General features: G+C 37.6%; 1 protein-coding gene across 14 annotated transcripts in view; it reads left to right on the forward strand.

The window, feature by feature from the left end:
* Nucleotides 1–15,527, forward strand: part of LOC127447219 (POU domain, class 2, transcription factor 1-like) — a 38,612-nt gene that overhangs the window by 7,249 nt on the left and 15,836 nt on the right. For 7 of the 14 annotated variants that reach the window (XM_051708898.1, XM_051708897.1, XM_051708904.1 and 4 more), the window contains exons 2-8: nucleotides 3,421–3,486; nucleotides 3,806–3,897; nucleotides 6,925–7,104; nucleotides 7,882–7,947; nucleotides 9,439–9,574; nucleotides 9,666–9,757; nucleotides 10,688–10,861. In XM_051708898.1, the coding sequence (XP_051564858.1) occupies nucleotides 3,421–3,486; nucleotides 3,806–3,897; nucleotides 6,925–7,104; nucleotides 7,882–7,947; nucleotides 9,439–9,574; nucleotides 9,666–9,757; nucleotides 10,688–10,861 (806 nt within the window). Of the gene's footprint in view, nucleotides 1–2,957; nucleotides 3,113–3,420; nucleotides 3,487–3,805; nucleotides 3,898–6,924; nucleotides 7,105–7,881; nucleotides 7,948–9,438; nucleotides 9,575–9,665; nucleotides 9,758–10,687; nucleotides 10,862–15,527 lie in introns of those variants that run through there. The other 7 variants (XM_051708902.1, XM_051708901.1, XM_051708903.1 and 4 more) reach the window with 5 other exon arrangements.

Genomic DNA, 15,527 nt, shown 5'->3' on the forward strand with positions numbered 1-15,527 from the left:
TCCATCTTTAACTCACAAGAAAACAAACTCTCTCTTATTACTAAAGCTGCATATTGCCAATTTTCTTCTCGATAAGAAATGCACAGTGACATATATTATGATTCAATAAGTCGCGAGCCATCCCGTTATAATCTAGCTGCATTAAGTGTGTGCGTTCGGGGGACGAGTGTGCATCAGCCGGGTGCAGTTTCAGTCTCTTCCCCCTTAGATCGGAACATTCACGCAGCTCGTAGAAGAGGCGATGACCACGCAGAGAAATGCCAGTTTCGGAGTTTGTAGTTATTTACATGATCTGCTTCTGTATTAATTGAACTTTAGTAAAGCTAAAACGCATTAAATGTAACTGCATTTAAGATGTAACGCCGTGGTGTTTCCTTTTTTTTTTTAATTTTTTTTTTTTATAAGCGTCAATACTCGCTGAGCTACCCAGGCCCCCAGGGTGTTTCCTTTAAAGAGCACCGGTTCTGCTTATTCCACAACGAGAGTGCTTCTGTATTTACTTATTTGGTGTTTTTGTATAATTCTCTCATACTTTGCGATCTACATCACCTGAAGCTGTTTGGAAAGTTTATAGTGCATCTGGACTGTGTATCTTCCTCTCCTCAGTCAGGCGTAAGCTGCAGTGCTGTTCTCGCACGTCATCATTAGAGTTTAATGTGATCTCATGTTACGTTGAATAACATCAAACGACTATTAGACAACACAAATTTTTTTCGACATTTTTTTATTGACTAATCCTTTCAGCCCTATTTGTAATAGTTCGTGGCCAAGGTAAAACCACACATGGCTCCTCACTACCATGATTAGTAGGCTAACTGCGGTTTCTATATAAAGAACTATGGCATTTTTGTAATGAAAAAAGAGTAGTCTAAATACATTTAGAATCTTTTTCTGCCACAACTACCATAGGTAATACAGTACAGATAGTGTTACTGCAGTAAATCCATGGTACATTTTTGTAAGTGTTGTGATTTTAGAATTGAAAAGCCTTCTAATTTATGTTTTCTCCTGTTTTCTTTGTCAGTGCCGTTTAGAATGTGGGGGCTGTTTGTTTTAAACTAGTTTCATCACCGAACCATAAGAGTTTTGCAACAGACAATTCTGTATCGCATTCAAACGGGTTTCACAATCCCCACCGCACATCTCACTGGTTCACAAGCGCATTTAAAATAGTCTTTGCGTTTGAGACCAGTCCGCAAATTACTGCACCTGCTCTGCCCTCGTGCTGCTTTATCCAAGATTGAGCCGTGTAGCGCTGTTTCATTCCGCTTTTGAAGCAAGCAAAATGACACTGCGTTAGGGGCAGTGGTGGCTCAGCGGTTAAGGCTCTGGGTTACTGATCAGAAGGTCAGGGGTTCAAGCCCCAGTACTGCCAAGATGCCACTGTTGGGCACTTGAGCAAGGCCCTTGACCCTATCTGCTCCAGGGGCGCCGTATCATGGCTGACCCTGCACTCTGACCCCAGCTTAGCTGGGATATGTGAAAAAAAGAATTTCACTGTATATGTGCAAATGTATAATGTGTGATAAATAAATACAATTATAAATTATAATTAACTGATTGTTCAGTGAAAAGTTCTGATCCCCTGCCATCCTATGTTTCGGAAATGAGCTTGCAGGCCACTTGAAATGAAGCTAGTTTGAAACGTGTTATGTGGTGATGTCACTAAGTGCATGTATTTTTGTGTGTGTGTGGTGGGGTCCCTTTTGCAGTGTAGAAAGGTCACAGCTGACTAGGGCTGACAAGCGTTATGTTGCGTCAAGAATATTAAATGAACCATATGAAATCCCAACAGCGGCACTCAATTCAGCAGTGGCGCAGCGTCGCTGCAAAATGCATATATGGGAAACACTACTGTCTCTTTAAATTAGTCTTATTAGCATATCAGAAATGACAGTCTAGTATTCTATTGTTGTGTTGCACACTTTCTGTTTATAGTTTATTCATAATGTAAAAACATTTTGAAAACACTTGTTTTTTTTATGCAATAAAGCAATTAAGGATAAATTCAGCTTGTTTTGGATGCATAGACTACATAAAGAATAAAAGTATTTTAATCAAATGAATAATCACAATTGCAATATCAAGCGAAATAGTCATCAGTTATGATTTTCTTCATAATCGTGCAGCCATATCTAGCAGTTTTGTTGAAATCTGTTATTCCGCTGGTCTTTTTGGTCATGTAATGACATTCTGCAAAGTTCCTTTTAAATTGGCTCATTTCTATGCTTACACTGTCAGATCTTTGTTCTAATATGTAAATGTCTTGTAATTAGGCTGAGCTCTGAAAAAATCAGTTAATGAGGTGCACAGTTAATCTGGATATGCAAAGCAGACTTCTTGTTCTTTGCAGACAATATGTCTACAGAAGTCAAGGAATTTGATCCGTGAAGTGTTTAGGCCACAGGGGGGCTGTGTGAATAGGATGGTGGAGAATGTCAAGTAATTTACTTTGCGAACTGCTCTGTTTACAACCTCTGCTGCTTAAAATGCGTAAGACTTGTAAAAATCAACTTGTCTTTATGTTCAGATATGAAATGAAGCTCATCTGTTTTACCTAATTTAACCAGCAGCGAAACTCTAGTGCAGTTTTTTTCTATTCCTCCTTTTCCCTCCAAAGCAATCAAATTAACATGCAAATGAGATGATAAATATTTATGAACATTTAAATTAGGGGGAAAACTCTCAGAACGCAGTGTGAAATGAATTGCTTGCAAGACTTCAAAGTGTTGCTCAGCTAATGAAGTGAGGGAGATTTGCATATGGCTTTAATGAGCTGCATACTGATTATGCTTCATTACGGGCTCTGTCAGCCGCTCAGCCTCCGCTCTAATACAGAATGAAAATGAACTTCTTCACACTCTAGTTGTTATGACAATCATAGCACTGAGAGATTGAGAGAGAGAAAGAGAGAGAGAAATCAAACCAGAGAGAGAGAAGCAACCACAGTTTAAGCAAGCTTAGCCGTGCTCTGCACACGTGTTGTGCTTGTGTGTTTATTTTCACTGAAAACCATTTAGTCCAAAAGGGACATCTTTTGACGTCTTGCTTTTGACCAAGTTTGTTGTGATGCTTGTGGAGACGCTTGAAAAGGCAGGTGGAGTGGCTGCTGGTAAGTGATGTTGGCAGTCAGCAACACTAGTTCAAGATCTTTTAGCCTGTATAGTGATATTATATTATCTAGTAATTGAATTAGTGCTTGTTTGCTTTATTGCACCTTACGTGAAATAATTGTCCTTTGTTGTTCAGTGGATCCATTTAATTGAGCCAAACTGTTTGAAAAAAAAAAATAAAAAATCATCTCAAAATTCTTTGCACTTTTAAAAGGCATTGAGTGTTCAGGGAGACCGTACAGCGACTGGTTTGAAGTTGATCTCTTGAATGGAAACTGAAAGCCCGATCTTCCTTTGTCTGTTCCAGATTCTAGAATGAGTAATCCATCAGAAACGAGTAAATGTGCAATGGAGAGCGGGGACGAAAACGCTGGTGAGTTACCTGGTGTGGAACCATTTGCTGTTGGTTCTTTGGAGATTTAATTGAGATCTTGCTGCCTGATATTTCCAACACGGCTTTCTTTTGCATTTGGATAAGTGCTTGAATGACTTGCAGTTCGCATTTGTTATGAAGGGTCACTTGTGCAGCTTTGACTGAGCTGGAATAAGGACAGTATGTCTCTCGATGTATCGCAGGAAGTTATTTTATGAAGTTTGAAATAAGAAAAGCCACGGCGCAGAATAAGTTAGTTTAAAAGACCTTTTTGTGTGGCTCTCATCTATTGTGGCATTGACTTCTTTTCTTCTCCCAGGTGCCCAAACAAATGGACTGGACTTTCAGAGGCAGACTGTGCAAACAACAAGTGCAATCACCAACGCACACGCACAGGCCTTGCTCCAACAGGTATAATCTTTCTCTCTCGGCTCACATACACACTTGTGGTCTATGTGTCATGATGCTTGCATAAACACTGTATAAAAGAGCTATAGGAATTTAAAGATGTCCCCACAGTCATGGTTGTCACCTGTCTGAGTCACTAAACTAACACATATGTGATTAATGTGTCTCAAAGTGACTGCTAAGGCTTTCCTCCTGATCTCATGATGTGTGTGTTAATGTGTGGCAACAGGATGATTGCCATGTGTATTTAAATATAATGTCTGAGATTTGTTGTAACTCTAAAGATTAAAGATGGGCAAGCATATGAATAAAGCACAGCATGCGATCTTGTGGTTACAGGGGAAAATATTGGGCCCCATATGCTAATTAGCTGCTCTGCAGTTGCTTGGAAACAGATGGTTTAGAATATGCAAATCTATGCAGAATTTACATGTACTGCATAACCGTTTTGTTAATTAGCATACTCACTTTCTTCTCTTCTCTGCTTGAAGCCTCAGAAGGCTTTGTTATCACCATAGATATGAGACAAAACATGTTTGTTTTTGTGCAGGAAATTTGGGATTTTAGGATAGCTTTTCTCTTTCTGACCCCACTTTTTGTAGTTTGTCCTATGTTAAAATTGTTTTGGTTTATCAACTAAACTGGAACATTTTAAACCAGAGAAAATACCAACACAGTTCATAAACAACAGCGTTGGTGATCATGATAACAACATTTCAGTAGTCGATGCCAATACTTGTAAAATTTTACTACTTTTGAGACCACAGGAAAACACTTATATGCCATAAAACTTAATAGACGGTGGCTGTTCTCTTTGGCCACATTTACACTGCAAGGCCTAATGCACAAATGTTTTTTTTTTTTTTTTTTTTTTTTTTTTTTTTTTTTACATTTGCTTAAAACAACTGTGTTTAATACCTCCGCAAGAAAATTTGACCATCAAAGTTTATTTGATAGTTTACGCATGCAGCCGCATTACCGTGAGTCTCGAGCACCCTTCACAGTGCTTTTGTGCAAATACGCATTTGAGCGTTTTAAAATCAAATAGGTTTTCCACGGGTCTTTCGCTCTGCTGATGTTTTACATAATAATGCATTTAGTAATGTGTAGTTAATGCAAGCCAACAAGAACGAAATAGTTTTTCTTTTTACAGCATTCAACCATTAAAGTTATGTGAAGTTTAAGTTGTCAAAACATTTATATGAAGCACTGTCGTTCTCACTGCCATGTTTGTAGTTTTTCCACATTCTCAATTATAGTTCTGAGGCGAATCGTTAAACTTCTCTTCTGTTGAGCAAGGGATTGTGGGCAATATTAGCCAAAAAAAGCATGCACGGATCCACATTACGAAAATGTATCATAAATAGTAGACCATATTTAGGATGCTCATTTCAACATACAATGATTTGGGAAACACTAATTGTAATTTCAGATACTGTTTAGGGTGGATAGAGTGTGAAGTGGGATGCAGGGAGTTATTGCCATCTCCTTCATCCCATACAATCAGTTTGGGTCCTCTGGAACAACAATAGTTTATTTTTGTATCCTGAACAATAACGTTTAGGTGGGCTCTGACTTTTCAAAGCATGAAAATACACATCACTTCAGTCTGCAAGGCAGATATCTTTGGCCAACCCTAGAACCTGGGACTGTAGAGCCAGCTTGAATGTCCTCCATATAGTGTGTTGCATTATTTTTTTCCATGCTCAAGCTATCTATGGTAATTACATAAAAGCATTAATTTATTGTATTACAGTGGCAATAATTAGGCCCACAAAGAATCTGTGCTTATTGTGTGAGAAAATCATCGGAAAGGATTTAAATATGGTAAAATTTGTTTAACGAGGCAAAGTGCCCCACAGTATAGCTGAAAGCATTTTGAAATTAGCCAAAATGCAGTTGCCCAAAAACATTTGGAAACTTTAGTCACACTGAAAAATTCAATGTCTTTGCATTTATAACAAAAGTGGCATTAATTTTAATTATTTTTTAAAAATTAATTTTAAATGTTGCACAAACATTGGGGGCCTGGGTAGCTCAGCAAGTAAAGATGCTGACTACCACACCTGAAGTCGCAAATTCGAATCCAGGTCATACTGAGTGCTGCCACCCAGCCTTCCGGTTGCTAGGGTGGGTAGAGTCACGCTGGGTTATCCTTCTCGTGGTCGCTATAATGTGTGGCTCTCGCTCTCGGTGGGGCACTTGGAGAGTTGTGCATGGCTGCCGTGGAGAATAGCGTGAGCCTCCACACATGCTATGTCTCCGAGGTAACGCGCTCAACAAGCCATGTGATAAGGTGCGCGGATTGACTGTCTCAGACGCGGAGGCAACTGAGATTTGTCCTCCGCCGCGCGGATTGAGGCGAGTCACTACGCATTGGGAATTAGGCATGCCAAATTGGGGAGAAAAGTGGAGAAAATCCCCCCAAAAATAAAAAATAAATAAAGTTGCGCAAACACACTTTTCAAGCAAAACATTTCATAAAGAGACAGGTTTTTTTTTTTTTAGCCTTCAAATAATATAACCATAGATGCAATGTTCAAAGTATTTGGACACTTTCTTGTTGTCATACTTTGTGAAACATATCCATACATAATGTGATGAACTACACCTGTGCTTACTCTGCTAGGAAACCTGTGTGAATTTGAGGGGAATTGACCTCATACATCCACTAAAAATGACCTTGAGACCAGCTGGTTTAAAGTAATTGAAAAAAAGTTAGTTAAAAGAAGAGGTTTTATTATTTTTGTATTTTTTTTTTTTTTTGCAGATGTCCCGTAGCCGATTTGTTTTATTTTTTATAATGCAATAGCATTAATGTATCGAAACACTGTATTTATAAAAAAAAATAAATAAAAAAACTAACATGTAGGAGGCAAGTTAGATCAAGGCAGATTTTGGCACATTTTGTGAAAATCTGCAGATTTCTGTGGGCACAGATTCTGTGTGAGCCTAGTGATATTAAATGTGGTCATTAGAGATTTAATGACTTCCTGTCTCTCTTTGTTTCTCATTCCCTCTGTTCTCCAGTTGACTCTGACTCCAGCTCAGCAGCAGTTATTATTGCAGCAGGCTCAGGCTCAGCTGTTAGCAGCAGCCGTGCAACATTCGGCCGGCCAGCAGAGCAGCACTACAGGAGCCAGCATCTCCGCCTCCGCTGCCACCCCCATCACCCAGATCCCCCTCTCCCAACCCATCCAGATCACACCTGTAAGAGCCACGTCTTCACGACCCTGTTCTCATGCATCCATATCTCAGCACTAGAACAGACTTCTTTAGATTGTTACTATAAAGAAAAGAAAAAAAAATGTAATCAATAAAATTGCAACACATTTAACTTTGCAGAGTTAGAAATTATCATCCAGTGGTTTATTCAGTGTAATGCCTAGTACGGAATTTTCAGGTGCGTTTTTTTTTTTTTCAATGTAGCGCCATTATTTTAATGTTATAAAATTATTCAAATAAATGTCACAAAATTCATCATTGGTAGGTAACATCCCTACCAATGGAATAAAGACATTAATCAGTGTCAAAAAAACAAACAAAAGATACATAATTGTTATAATTTCCCCCAATGGGCCAGTTGCATAAGACGCCTTGCTTGATGCTTGAGTGTTCAGAGCCACTTCCGGTTTAGCCAGGCGCCGGTCCAGAGACCACTGAAAATGGCTTTTTTTATGGGGTGTTTACAGAAAAGGGATTTAAAATGTATTGTAGCGTTGCAAGGAAAACTTATGAAGGCAATATCATTAACAGTATGTTTATTTAAGACTGTTGTCTGCCACAGCCACTCCGTACACTCTGTAACTGTTTAGAAAACCACATTTGAAACAGCGGTGACCCCTTCTGCCCACAGTCTCCCCCTTGCATACCCTGAGTGGGGCGTCCCCACACACACATACTGTACACAAAACATTCAGGAACAGCTCTCAATGCAAGTCATTACAACCCAGTCAAATGCATAACACAACAAATTTCTCTTAACAGGTAGAATATAACAATAAACAACAATTCAACACGTTACAGTATGCAGTTACATCTATGAATTTGAAGGTAAGAAATGTTAACCATAGAAATAAACATCAGAAACAACAGTAGCTCATCTGAGTTTCTGTGAACATGAATAAAGAATGCTAGGCTTGGATACAGATCTGGTAAGATATAAAATTGTAGGTTTAATATGCAACTGCAGGGTAAATAATGTCATAGAAATCCTCTGCTGGACAACAACCAACACGTTTTATTAAGTTGCAGTTTCTGCTAACGCATTACTTCTGATTACACGTGAAACTTTAGTCATTTTTTGGTAACACTTTACAATAAGGTTCAATTCGTAAGCATTGGGTAATGCATTCGGTATAATAAACTAACAATGCAAACATTTTGACAGCATTCATTATTATTGTAATTGTTGCTATTGTTTCATTTAAGGGTACCATTGTTTATTGTCAATTACTGTTCATTGAAAATAAATGCTGTAAAAATATTGTTAGTTGTTATTTCACATTAGCCATTGCATTAAATAATGTTCATGTATACTTATTTTTAAAGCGTTACCTACAATTTTACAAAACAGTAAAGCCCTGCATAAACCGCAGTCACACCGTGTGATCTCACTCCATTTCAATGAGCACTCATACGACCGGAAGAAAGCGTGCACACACTCGCATGGTGAAAACTCACAGGCACCATCTTGTGCACCTAGCCAACTGCACTAAATTGAATTGCAAGAATAATTTCTACTTTCAAACAAGTTTCAAACATTTCCTTGTCTTCCATTGCTCATTCCAAACTCATGCCATTGGTTTAGCCAATGTTGTTATGTTCCAGACTTATCTCACTGTGAGTTCAGCAACAATAGGTCGTAAGTTCTTCAGCTGAAATCAGTCTGTGCTTACTAAAATTCTAACCACTGCCCCCAGTGGCCAAAGCTGAAAGTGTTTTTGAACATATGGGAAAGCGTGAGCACCAGTTTCCAGGTGAAATGTCCACAGAGTGGCGCCTAAAGTGAGTTGTATTTTTTGTTGTAAATAATGTACACCCTAATACACCCTAAACCTAACCTTCAGTGGAGTAAAATTTTAGAGGGAATCTTAATCTTAGAGGAAAAATGCAACCTCTGAATTGCGCTCATCATTGATTAACTTAACACAATTACTTCCTGGTTACTATATGACTAGAAACCGTGCCTCTGAGGCTACTCGTGCAACATGCTCTCAGTAGTACCACAGGAAAAGGAAAACACATTTTAATTGATGCAGAGATGTAGCTTGTTAGTAACTTGGCACAATGCTGCCAGTGTCAGGGTTGCAGAACATTCGGTTGCAGCACGTCGAGTTCCCGTGTGGTCATGTTGTATGTCCAGCCCAGTCAGGTTTATCAAATAGATTGCAGTTCAGTTTGTTGCCACTAGAGGTGCTGAAATTACACATTTTTTAATTACTAGTTATTTTATTTTAATTGTAGAGGTTGTATATTACAGATCACAGATCTGGTCTCCACATATTAACATTCTTCTCGCTTTGTGTGTTTGTGTAAACCAAGCAGCAGTTACAGCAGCTGCAACAGCAGCAGAACCTTAACCTGCAGCAGTTTGTGCTTGTCCAGCCGGGCCACCACATCGCAACTCAGCTGCAGCCCGCTCAGTTCATCATCTCCCAGACGCCACAGGGCCAGCAGAGTAAGTCTCGTGTGATCTCATCCTCCTTGGGTCTCTCCAATCCTCTATGTGATCTATCTGATTGAATTGTTGTTCCTCTTGCACTGAACAGGTCTCCTGCAAGCCCAGAACTTTCTAACTCAACTACCTCAAAGCCAAGCCAACCTCCTGCAGACCCAGCCAAGCATCACACTTTCCACACAGGTCAGGGCATACAAATCCATCAACGCACTAGATCCATTTCATTTAGCCAACCCAGATAGCACCTGCATGTTGCTGAGATGTCAGCAGAAGAGTGCATGATCTAGAGTGATTTGAGTTTTATTTTAAGGGTCTAATTTGTAGACAAACATCTGTTTGACATACTCAAAAGAGCAGATTTACATACTTTCCAAATCTGAAGCAATGCAAATGCAGCTGTTGAATGCCTTCACATATCTAACAGTGAACATTTTTAGTGATGCATTGCAGATAAACAGCACTCTAACATTGCCACTATCAGTGGTTCTCAACTGGTGAGTCTTGACCCAAAAATGTGTGTCAGCTCTGTTCTGATACGGTTGCGGACAGCAGGGGAAAAACAATGCTAAATGCAAATAATAAAGTGCAACTAACCATTTAATAGTTTATAGGAAGGATTATAAAATGAATAGGCTTTACTTTTAAAAAGTATGAGAAACGCTTTTCAAATCTTTTGTTGTTAACTTCAGAGCTGCTTATCAAAATCTAAAGCATTTTGGGGCCCCTTCACCTGCCACTTGGTAAAATTGCTAATACTAATACTACATTTAGTCCAATGTTTCTTGTAGGTAAATCACACTTTTCCTATTCAGCCTATGTCATGATACTTTAGTTTATTGCTGGGCCTGTTCTTTATATATAAACCTAAAACTGTTCACTTAATGTTTAAAACTTGTTTACTTTGTGAGAAACAAGTGTTGTACTGTGTGGGGTCACAACTTGATGGCCAATGTAAAATCTGGGTCTTCATAGCAAAATCTTTTGGGAACCGCTAGGTGCATAGACGTCTCTGCAGTAGATGTGTGCGATCTCATGGTTTCCACAATTATGTTTGGCAGTGTCTTTGTCCATCTATCCATTTTCATCACTTAAAATTTATTGCTACATTTACAGCCTGCGACACCCACACGCACGATAGCAGCGACCCCCATCCAATCCCTCCCTCACAGCCAGACGACACCAAAGCACATTGACACACCCAGCCTGGAGGAGCCCAGTGACCTGGAGGAGCTTGAGCAGTTTGCCAAGACCTTTAAACAGAGACGTATCAAACTGGGCTTTACACAGGTGAATAGCTACATATACAAACTTTCTTTATTATACTCTTACATTTAGAAATTGTAATATAAAGAATTTCAAAAAAAAATTTTTTTTTTTTTTTTTTTTTTTGTGGTTTTGGAGACTGTTACAGTTAAGTACACAAACTGATAACTCCTGAAGTCATCTGATTTGTGTTTTATTAATGTGTATCATGTGCAAACCAGCAAGTGACTTTTCATATGGAGGATGGAATGTGACAATATTAAAAATATATATATTTTTAATATTTGCAAAGAAATTAAAAAAAAAAAAAAAATTACAAAATTTGTTTTCTACTTTGAGTAATCAAGCTAAGAGTGCTCCAGAGTGAAGCTTGGAGGCCACAGTAACATATTGAGTCAGATAGGAAATAAATGATTTCTATTGCATGAATGACTTAAAGGTGGGAGATATGACCAAAATCTTATACCACTGTAACTGTATGTACCTAGGATGACCATACTTGTACGTACACTTTTAGAAATCCTAGCCATCTGGGATACGCTGAAAATCTTCATTGTCTATCTAAAATAATCTGAAGCCGCAACTTCAACAGTTCTGATAAGACACTTTGACATGGACAAAAAGCAGCATGTACTTGTGAAATGATCAAGTATTAATACATTTAATGTAAATGTGCTGGATTTTGATAAGTGCTTGTGTCTATTCAGGGCCAGTCAAAATCATCATGTGTGATTGCAGTTTGAAAGATCATAAATATATTTACACAAATCACAATCAAGGGAATTAATGTATCACACGCTGTAAAGTTGCTGCATTTGTTGTGGGTGCACAATTAGGAAACACGAATGTGAACGGAATTTGCTCTTATTGCTAACATCCAGCACTTTTACATTAAATAATATTAATACTACATAATTTCACATGCATGTGCTGTTTTTTGTCCATGTCAAAGTATCTGTTAAGAGATCTGTTAAAGTTGCAGTTTCTATTCAGATTGACTGTCAATTTTCAGCTGAATCCTGGATGGTTGGGATTTCTTAAGGAGTTGGTACAGGTATGGTCATACTAGGTACATCAAATGAAATGTTGTCACCGCACTCCCCAGAAAGTTCAGGTGCCAAGGCCCAAAATTTAAATCACAAAAATAAAGGAAGGTCTGTACTCTGAAATTGTCTTCGTAAGAGTTATTTATTCTTTTACATCAGGGGAATTAAAACAAACATTTCGGCCAAAAGCCTTCCTCAGTGTGTTAACTCAGTTCTCATTTGATCTTCTTATAGATGGCCTGTAGGTGTTATCAGGTGTCCATAATTGGCTAATCATCCAATCGACAATGTCCAAATCAACCCAATTATACAATCAATGACATACCACCAATAGGAGCAATATGACACATCAGGCATGAAATGCCGTTCATTAATCAATATTATCACCTTGAAAAATACAATTTCCATAACTTCAGTATTTCAATATTTTTCAATGTTGTGGTTGTATTCAATGAAATGTCTGGGAATGGGTGAAGTGATATCTTGTCTACAGCTGGCCGATTTGTGCTCACTAATTCACATTTTTAGTGCCCTTGATGTTTTCCCAACGTACATTTGAGGACACTGAAGTAAATCACATTATTTGTGGAGCAAGTTATGTAAGATTTAATCTAATACACTTTTTTTGTAGAAATACATGTAAATTCTTTGCATTTCAAAGAGGTTATCCACAAGCATTGTTTCTGTATGCGTTTGATAGGGCAAAAAATTTAAACAGAGCTCAATTATTAAACAATACACAGAAAAAAAAAAAGAAAAAGCTTTTTCTGTAAATTATGTTCTTACACTGAGAAAAGTTGTAAAATAAAATCCATTGTTAATAAATATTGGTTAATTCTAGCTTCGGATCTACTCCTAAAAGACATTTTTAAATATCCTCCCATGTTCACCTATAAAAGATCTCGCAATTTGGCCAGTATGTTGGTGAGATCAGATGTGGTGCGTGATGACAGAAAAATATATAAAAGGTTGTTTTCCATGTCGAAATTGTACATGTTCTTCAATATTGAATGCAAAGAATTTAAATGTATTTCTACAAAAAAAAAGTGTATTAGATTAAATCTTGCATAACTTGCTCCACAAATAATGTGATTTACTTCAGTGCCCATGTCCTCAAATGAACATTGGGAAAACATCAAGGGTTCTAAAAACTTAGAATTAGTGAGCACAAATTGGCCAGCTGTAGACAGGATTTCAATTCACCCACTGACAGACATTTAATTGAATAAAACCACTACACTGAACAATTGAAATATATTGGGATTGAGAAAGTTATGAAGTCTCGCTGAGGTGGAGATGACAAAAAATTACTACAGCGAGAGGCATTTTGGATGTTCCTTTACAGACCATGTCTCTTGTTGGTTTAAATGAAGACTTTGATCTTTCAACTTTTTTGTAATTTTCTGTTGTTAAAATTATTGAAGTTATGGAAATTATTTTTCTAGGTGACAATATTGATTAATGAACGGCATTTCATGCCTGATGTGTCATTGCTCCTATTGGTGGTATGTCATTGATTGTATAATTGGGTTGATATTAACATTTTCGATTGGCTGTTTAGCCAATTATGGACACCTGGTAACACCTACAGGCCATCTCTAAGAAGATCAAATGAGAACTGAGTTAACACACTGAGGAAAACATTTGGCCAAAACGTTTGTTTTAATTCCCCTGATGTAAAAGTGTAAATAACTCTTTATGAAGACATTTTCATTGGAATATGAAATAACTTAAGCAGTGATATGAGATTTTGGTCATTCATTCAATAGAGATCATTCATTCCTTGTTACCTATTTGATTTAACCACAAGGATTTTTTTGCTAAAAAAGTTTTAGTGCATTAAATTGCGTTTCCATCAGCTTAATTTTAATGCGCTAAAATGTCACGTGTCGACATAATATTTTTCCGTTTAACTCAAGCGCATAAACTCATCAAATGTCACAAAAAACTGGTTAGGAAACACTTTTTATCGAGAAAATTGGCACTAATTCAAAGATGTAGTGTCACATAACAGAATTTACCCCAATCGTTGTCTGTGTTAATCATGATGACAAGGATAGGATCCTTGAAAGCCAATTAATTGTATGTGATTATGGACTGATCTGAACGGCATAAAGATCTGATCACTGCAAACATGACACTTCCAGGAGTGCCAATACAAATATCTCGTTTCAAGACATGCACATTTGACAAGTGCACGGAGAACAAATGAATGGCCATTGTTTGTGATTAATGTAATCGTGGTAGCCATCCGTTTATTTATTAAAGTTGCTTTTTCACACCAATCAAAATAATAGAGGGCAGTCATGGAATTAGCCCACAATACAAAAAACAAATCATTTCTGTGCACAAAGATGTTTTAAATAAAAAAATATATACACAATACTAGAAGAAAAGCTTCAGTGTGCTTTTTTGGAACACTAACATAAAGCCCAATTTTATTAAATTATTGTTTATACTTTTGGAAAAAATGCTGGCAAAATTCCCTATATTAAATAAAATTAATTCCCAAACGGAAAATGCATTAAATTAAAAAAAAGAAATTACCAAACGAAAAAAATATATATTTTTAGACCTATATATGCCTTTTTCTTTACACAAACTTAAATTAGCCTTACCCTGTTCTGCAGTCTAATAAAGTCAGCTGAATGACATTTTCTACACTTCAGAACTATTTGTCCAATGTGGAGTTCGCTTTCAGAAAACAAGCTTTTGAACATTTTAAAACTTTTAAATACTTTACCACGGATTGCATTTGCTGAGCTTCTTCTGAAAATGTAAATTGCATTGACACTAAAAATAATTTGAGATGACAATCAAGTTCAGTTGGTCGTTAAAAGTTGTGGGACAAATATACTGGACATAATGCAGCTGTGATGGCAATGCTTTAGATGATTGTTCAAAATATCCTATTGAATATCAGGAATGTATCATATGTAAACCCTGGAATTACACAGCATCAGTTTTTCTTTAATAGCTGTGCACACAGCATATACACATCGATGGATGGTCCTTATACTAAGACCGAAAATTTCCCCACTACTTGGTGCAGGATGCCAGCTTGAACAGGGCCATGACTTTTTGCTTTCGGGTCGGAACCGGTGACAACCTGCAATAGGCGCAACCTGAGGACCAATATTACATTCCTATCAGAAGGGCAACTGCTCCCTATTGTTTGCAATTCCTCATCTTCTGATTGCATTCATTTGTGAAACTAAAATGACAGTTAGCTGGATAATTTCAATGAATTGTCTCAATACTCTCCCCATTTTACCAAAACTTCGGAGGAAAAAAAATTAGGGACATCTGGGAAGCGAATTAGTAAACACACATTTCTGAATGGAAACGCCTTCAGGGCATATTTCTTTTGCGCTAAACCAAAACTTATGCGACAAAGTGTTTTTTTAGGCATGAGGTCATCACGCACACCATTTTTATCAATAAAAGGCCATTTGAATGGAAACAGGCAAAAGACGGCAAATTTCGGAAAAAAATTTTTTACGCATTGTCACTTTGTCGATAACAAAATAGCGCGAAAAATGGATGGAAACTAGGCTACTGTGGCGTCCAAGCTCCACTCTGCACTCTGAGCTTGATTGCAATGCCTGAAGTAGAAAACACACCTTCTAATTACCATGTGGACA

The sequence above is a fragment of the Myxocyprinus asiaticus genome, chromosome 10 (assembly GCF_019703515.2).
Source record: "Myxocyprinus asiaticus isolate MX2 ecotype Aquarium Trade chromosome 10, UBuf_Myxa_2, whole genome shotgun sequence".
Classification (NCBI taxonomy): domain Eukaryota; kingdom Metazoa; phylum Chordata; class Actinopteri; order Cypriniformes; family Catostomidae; genus Myxocyprinus; species Myxocyprinus asiaticus.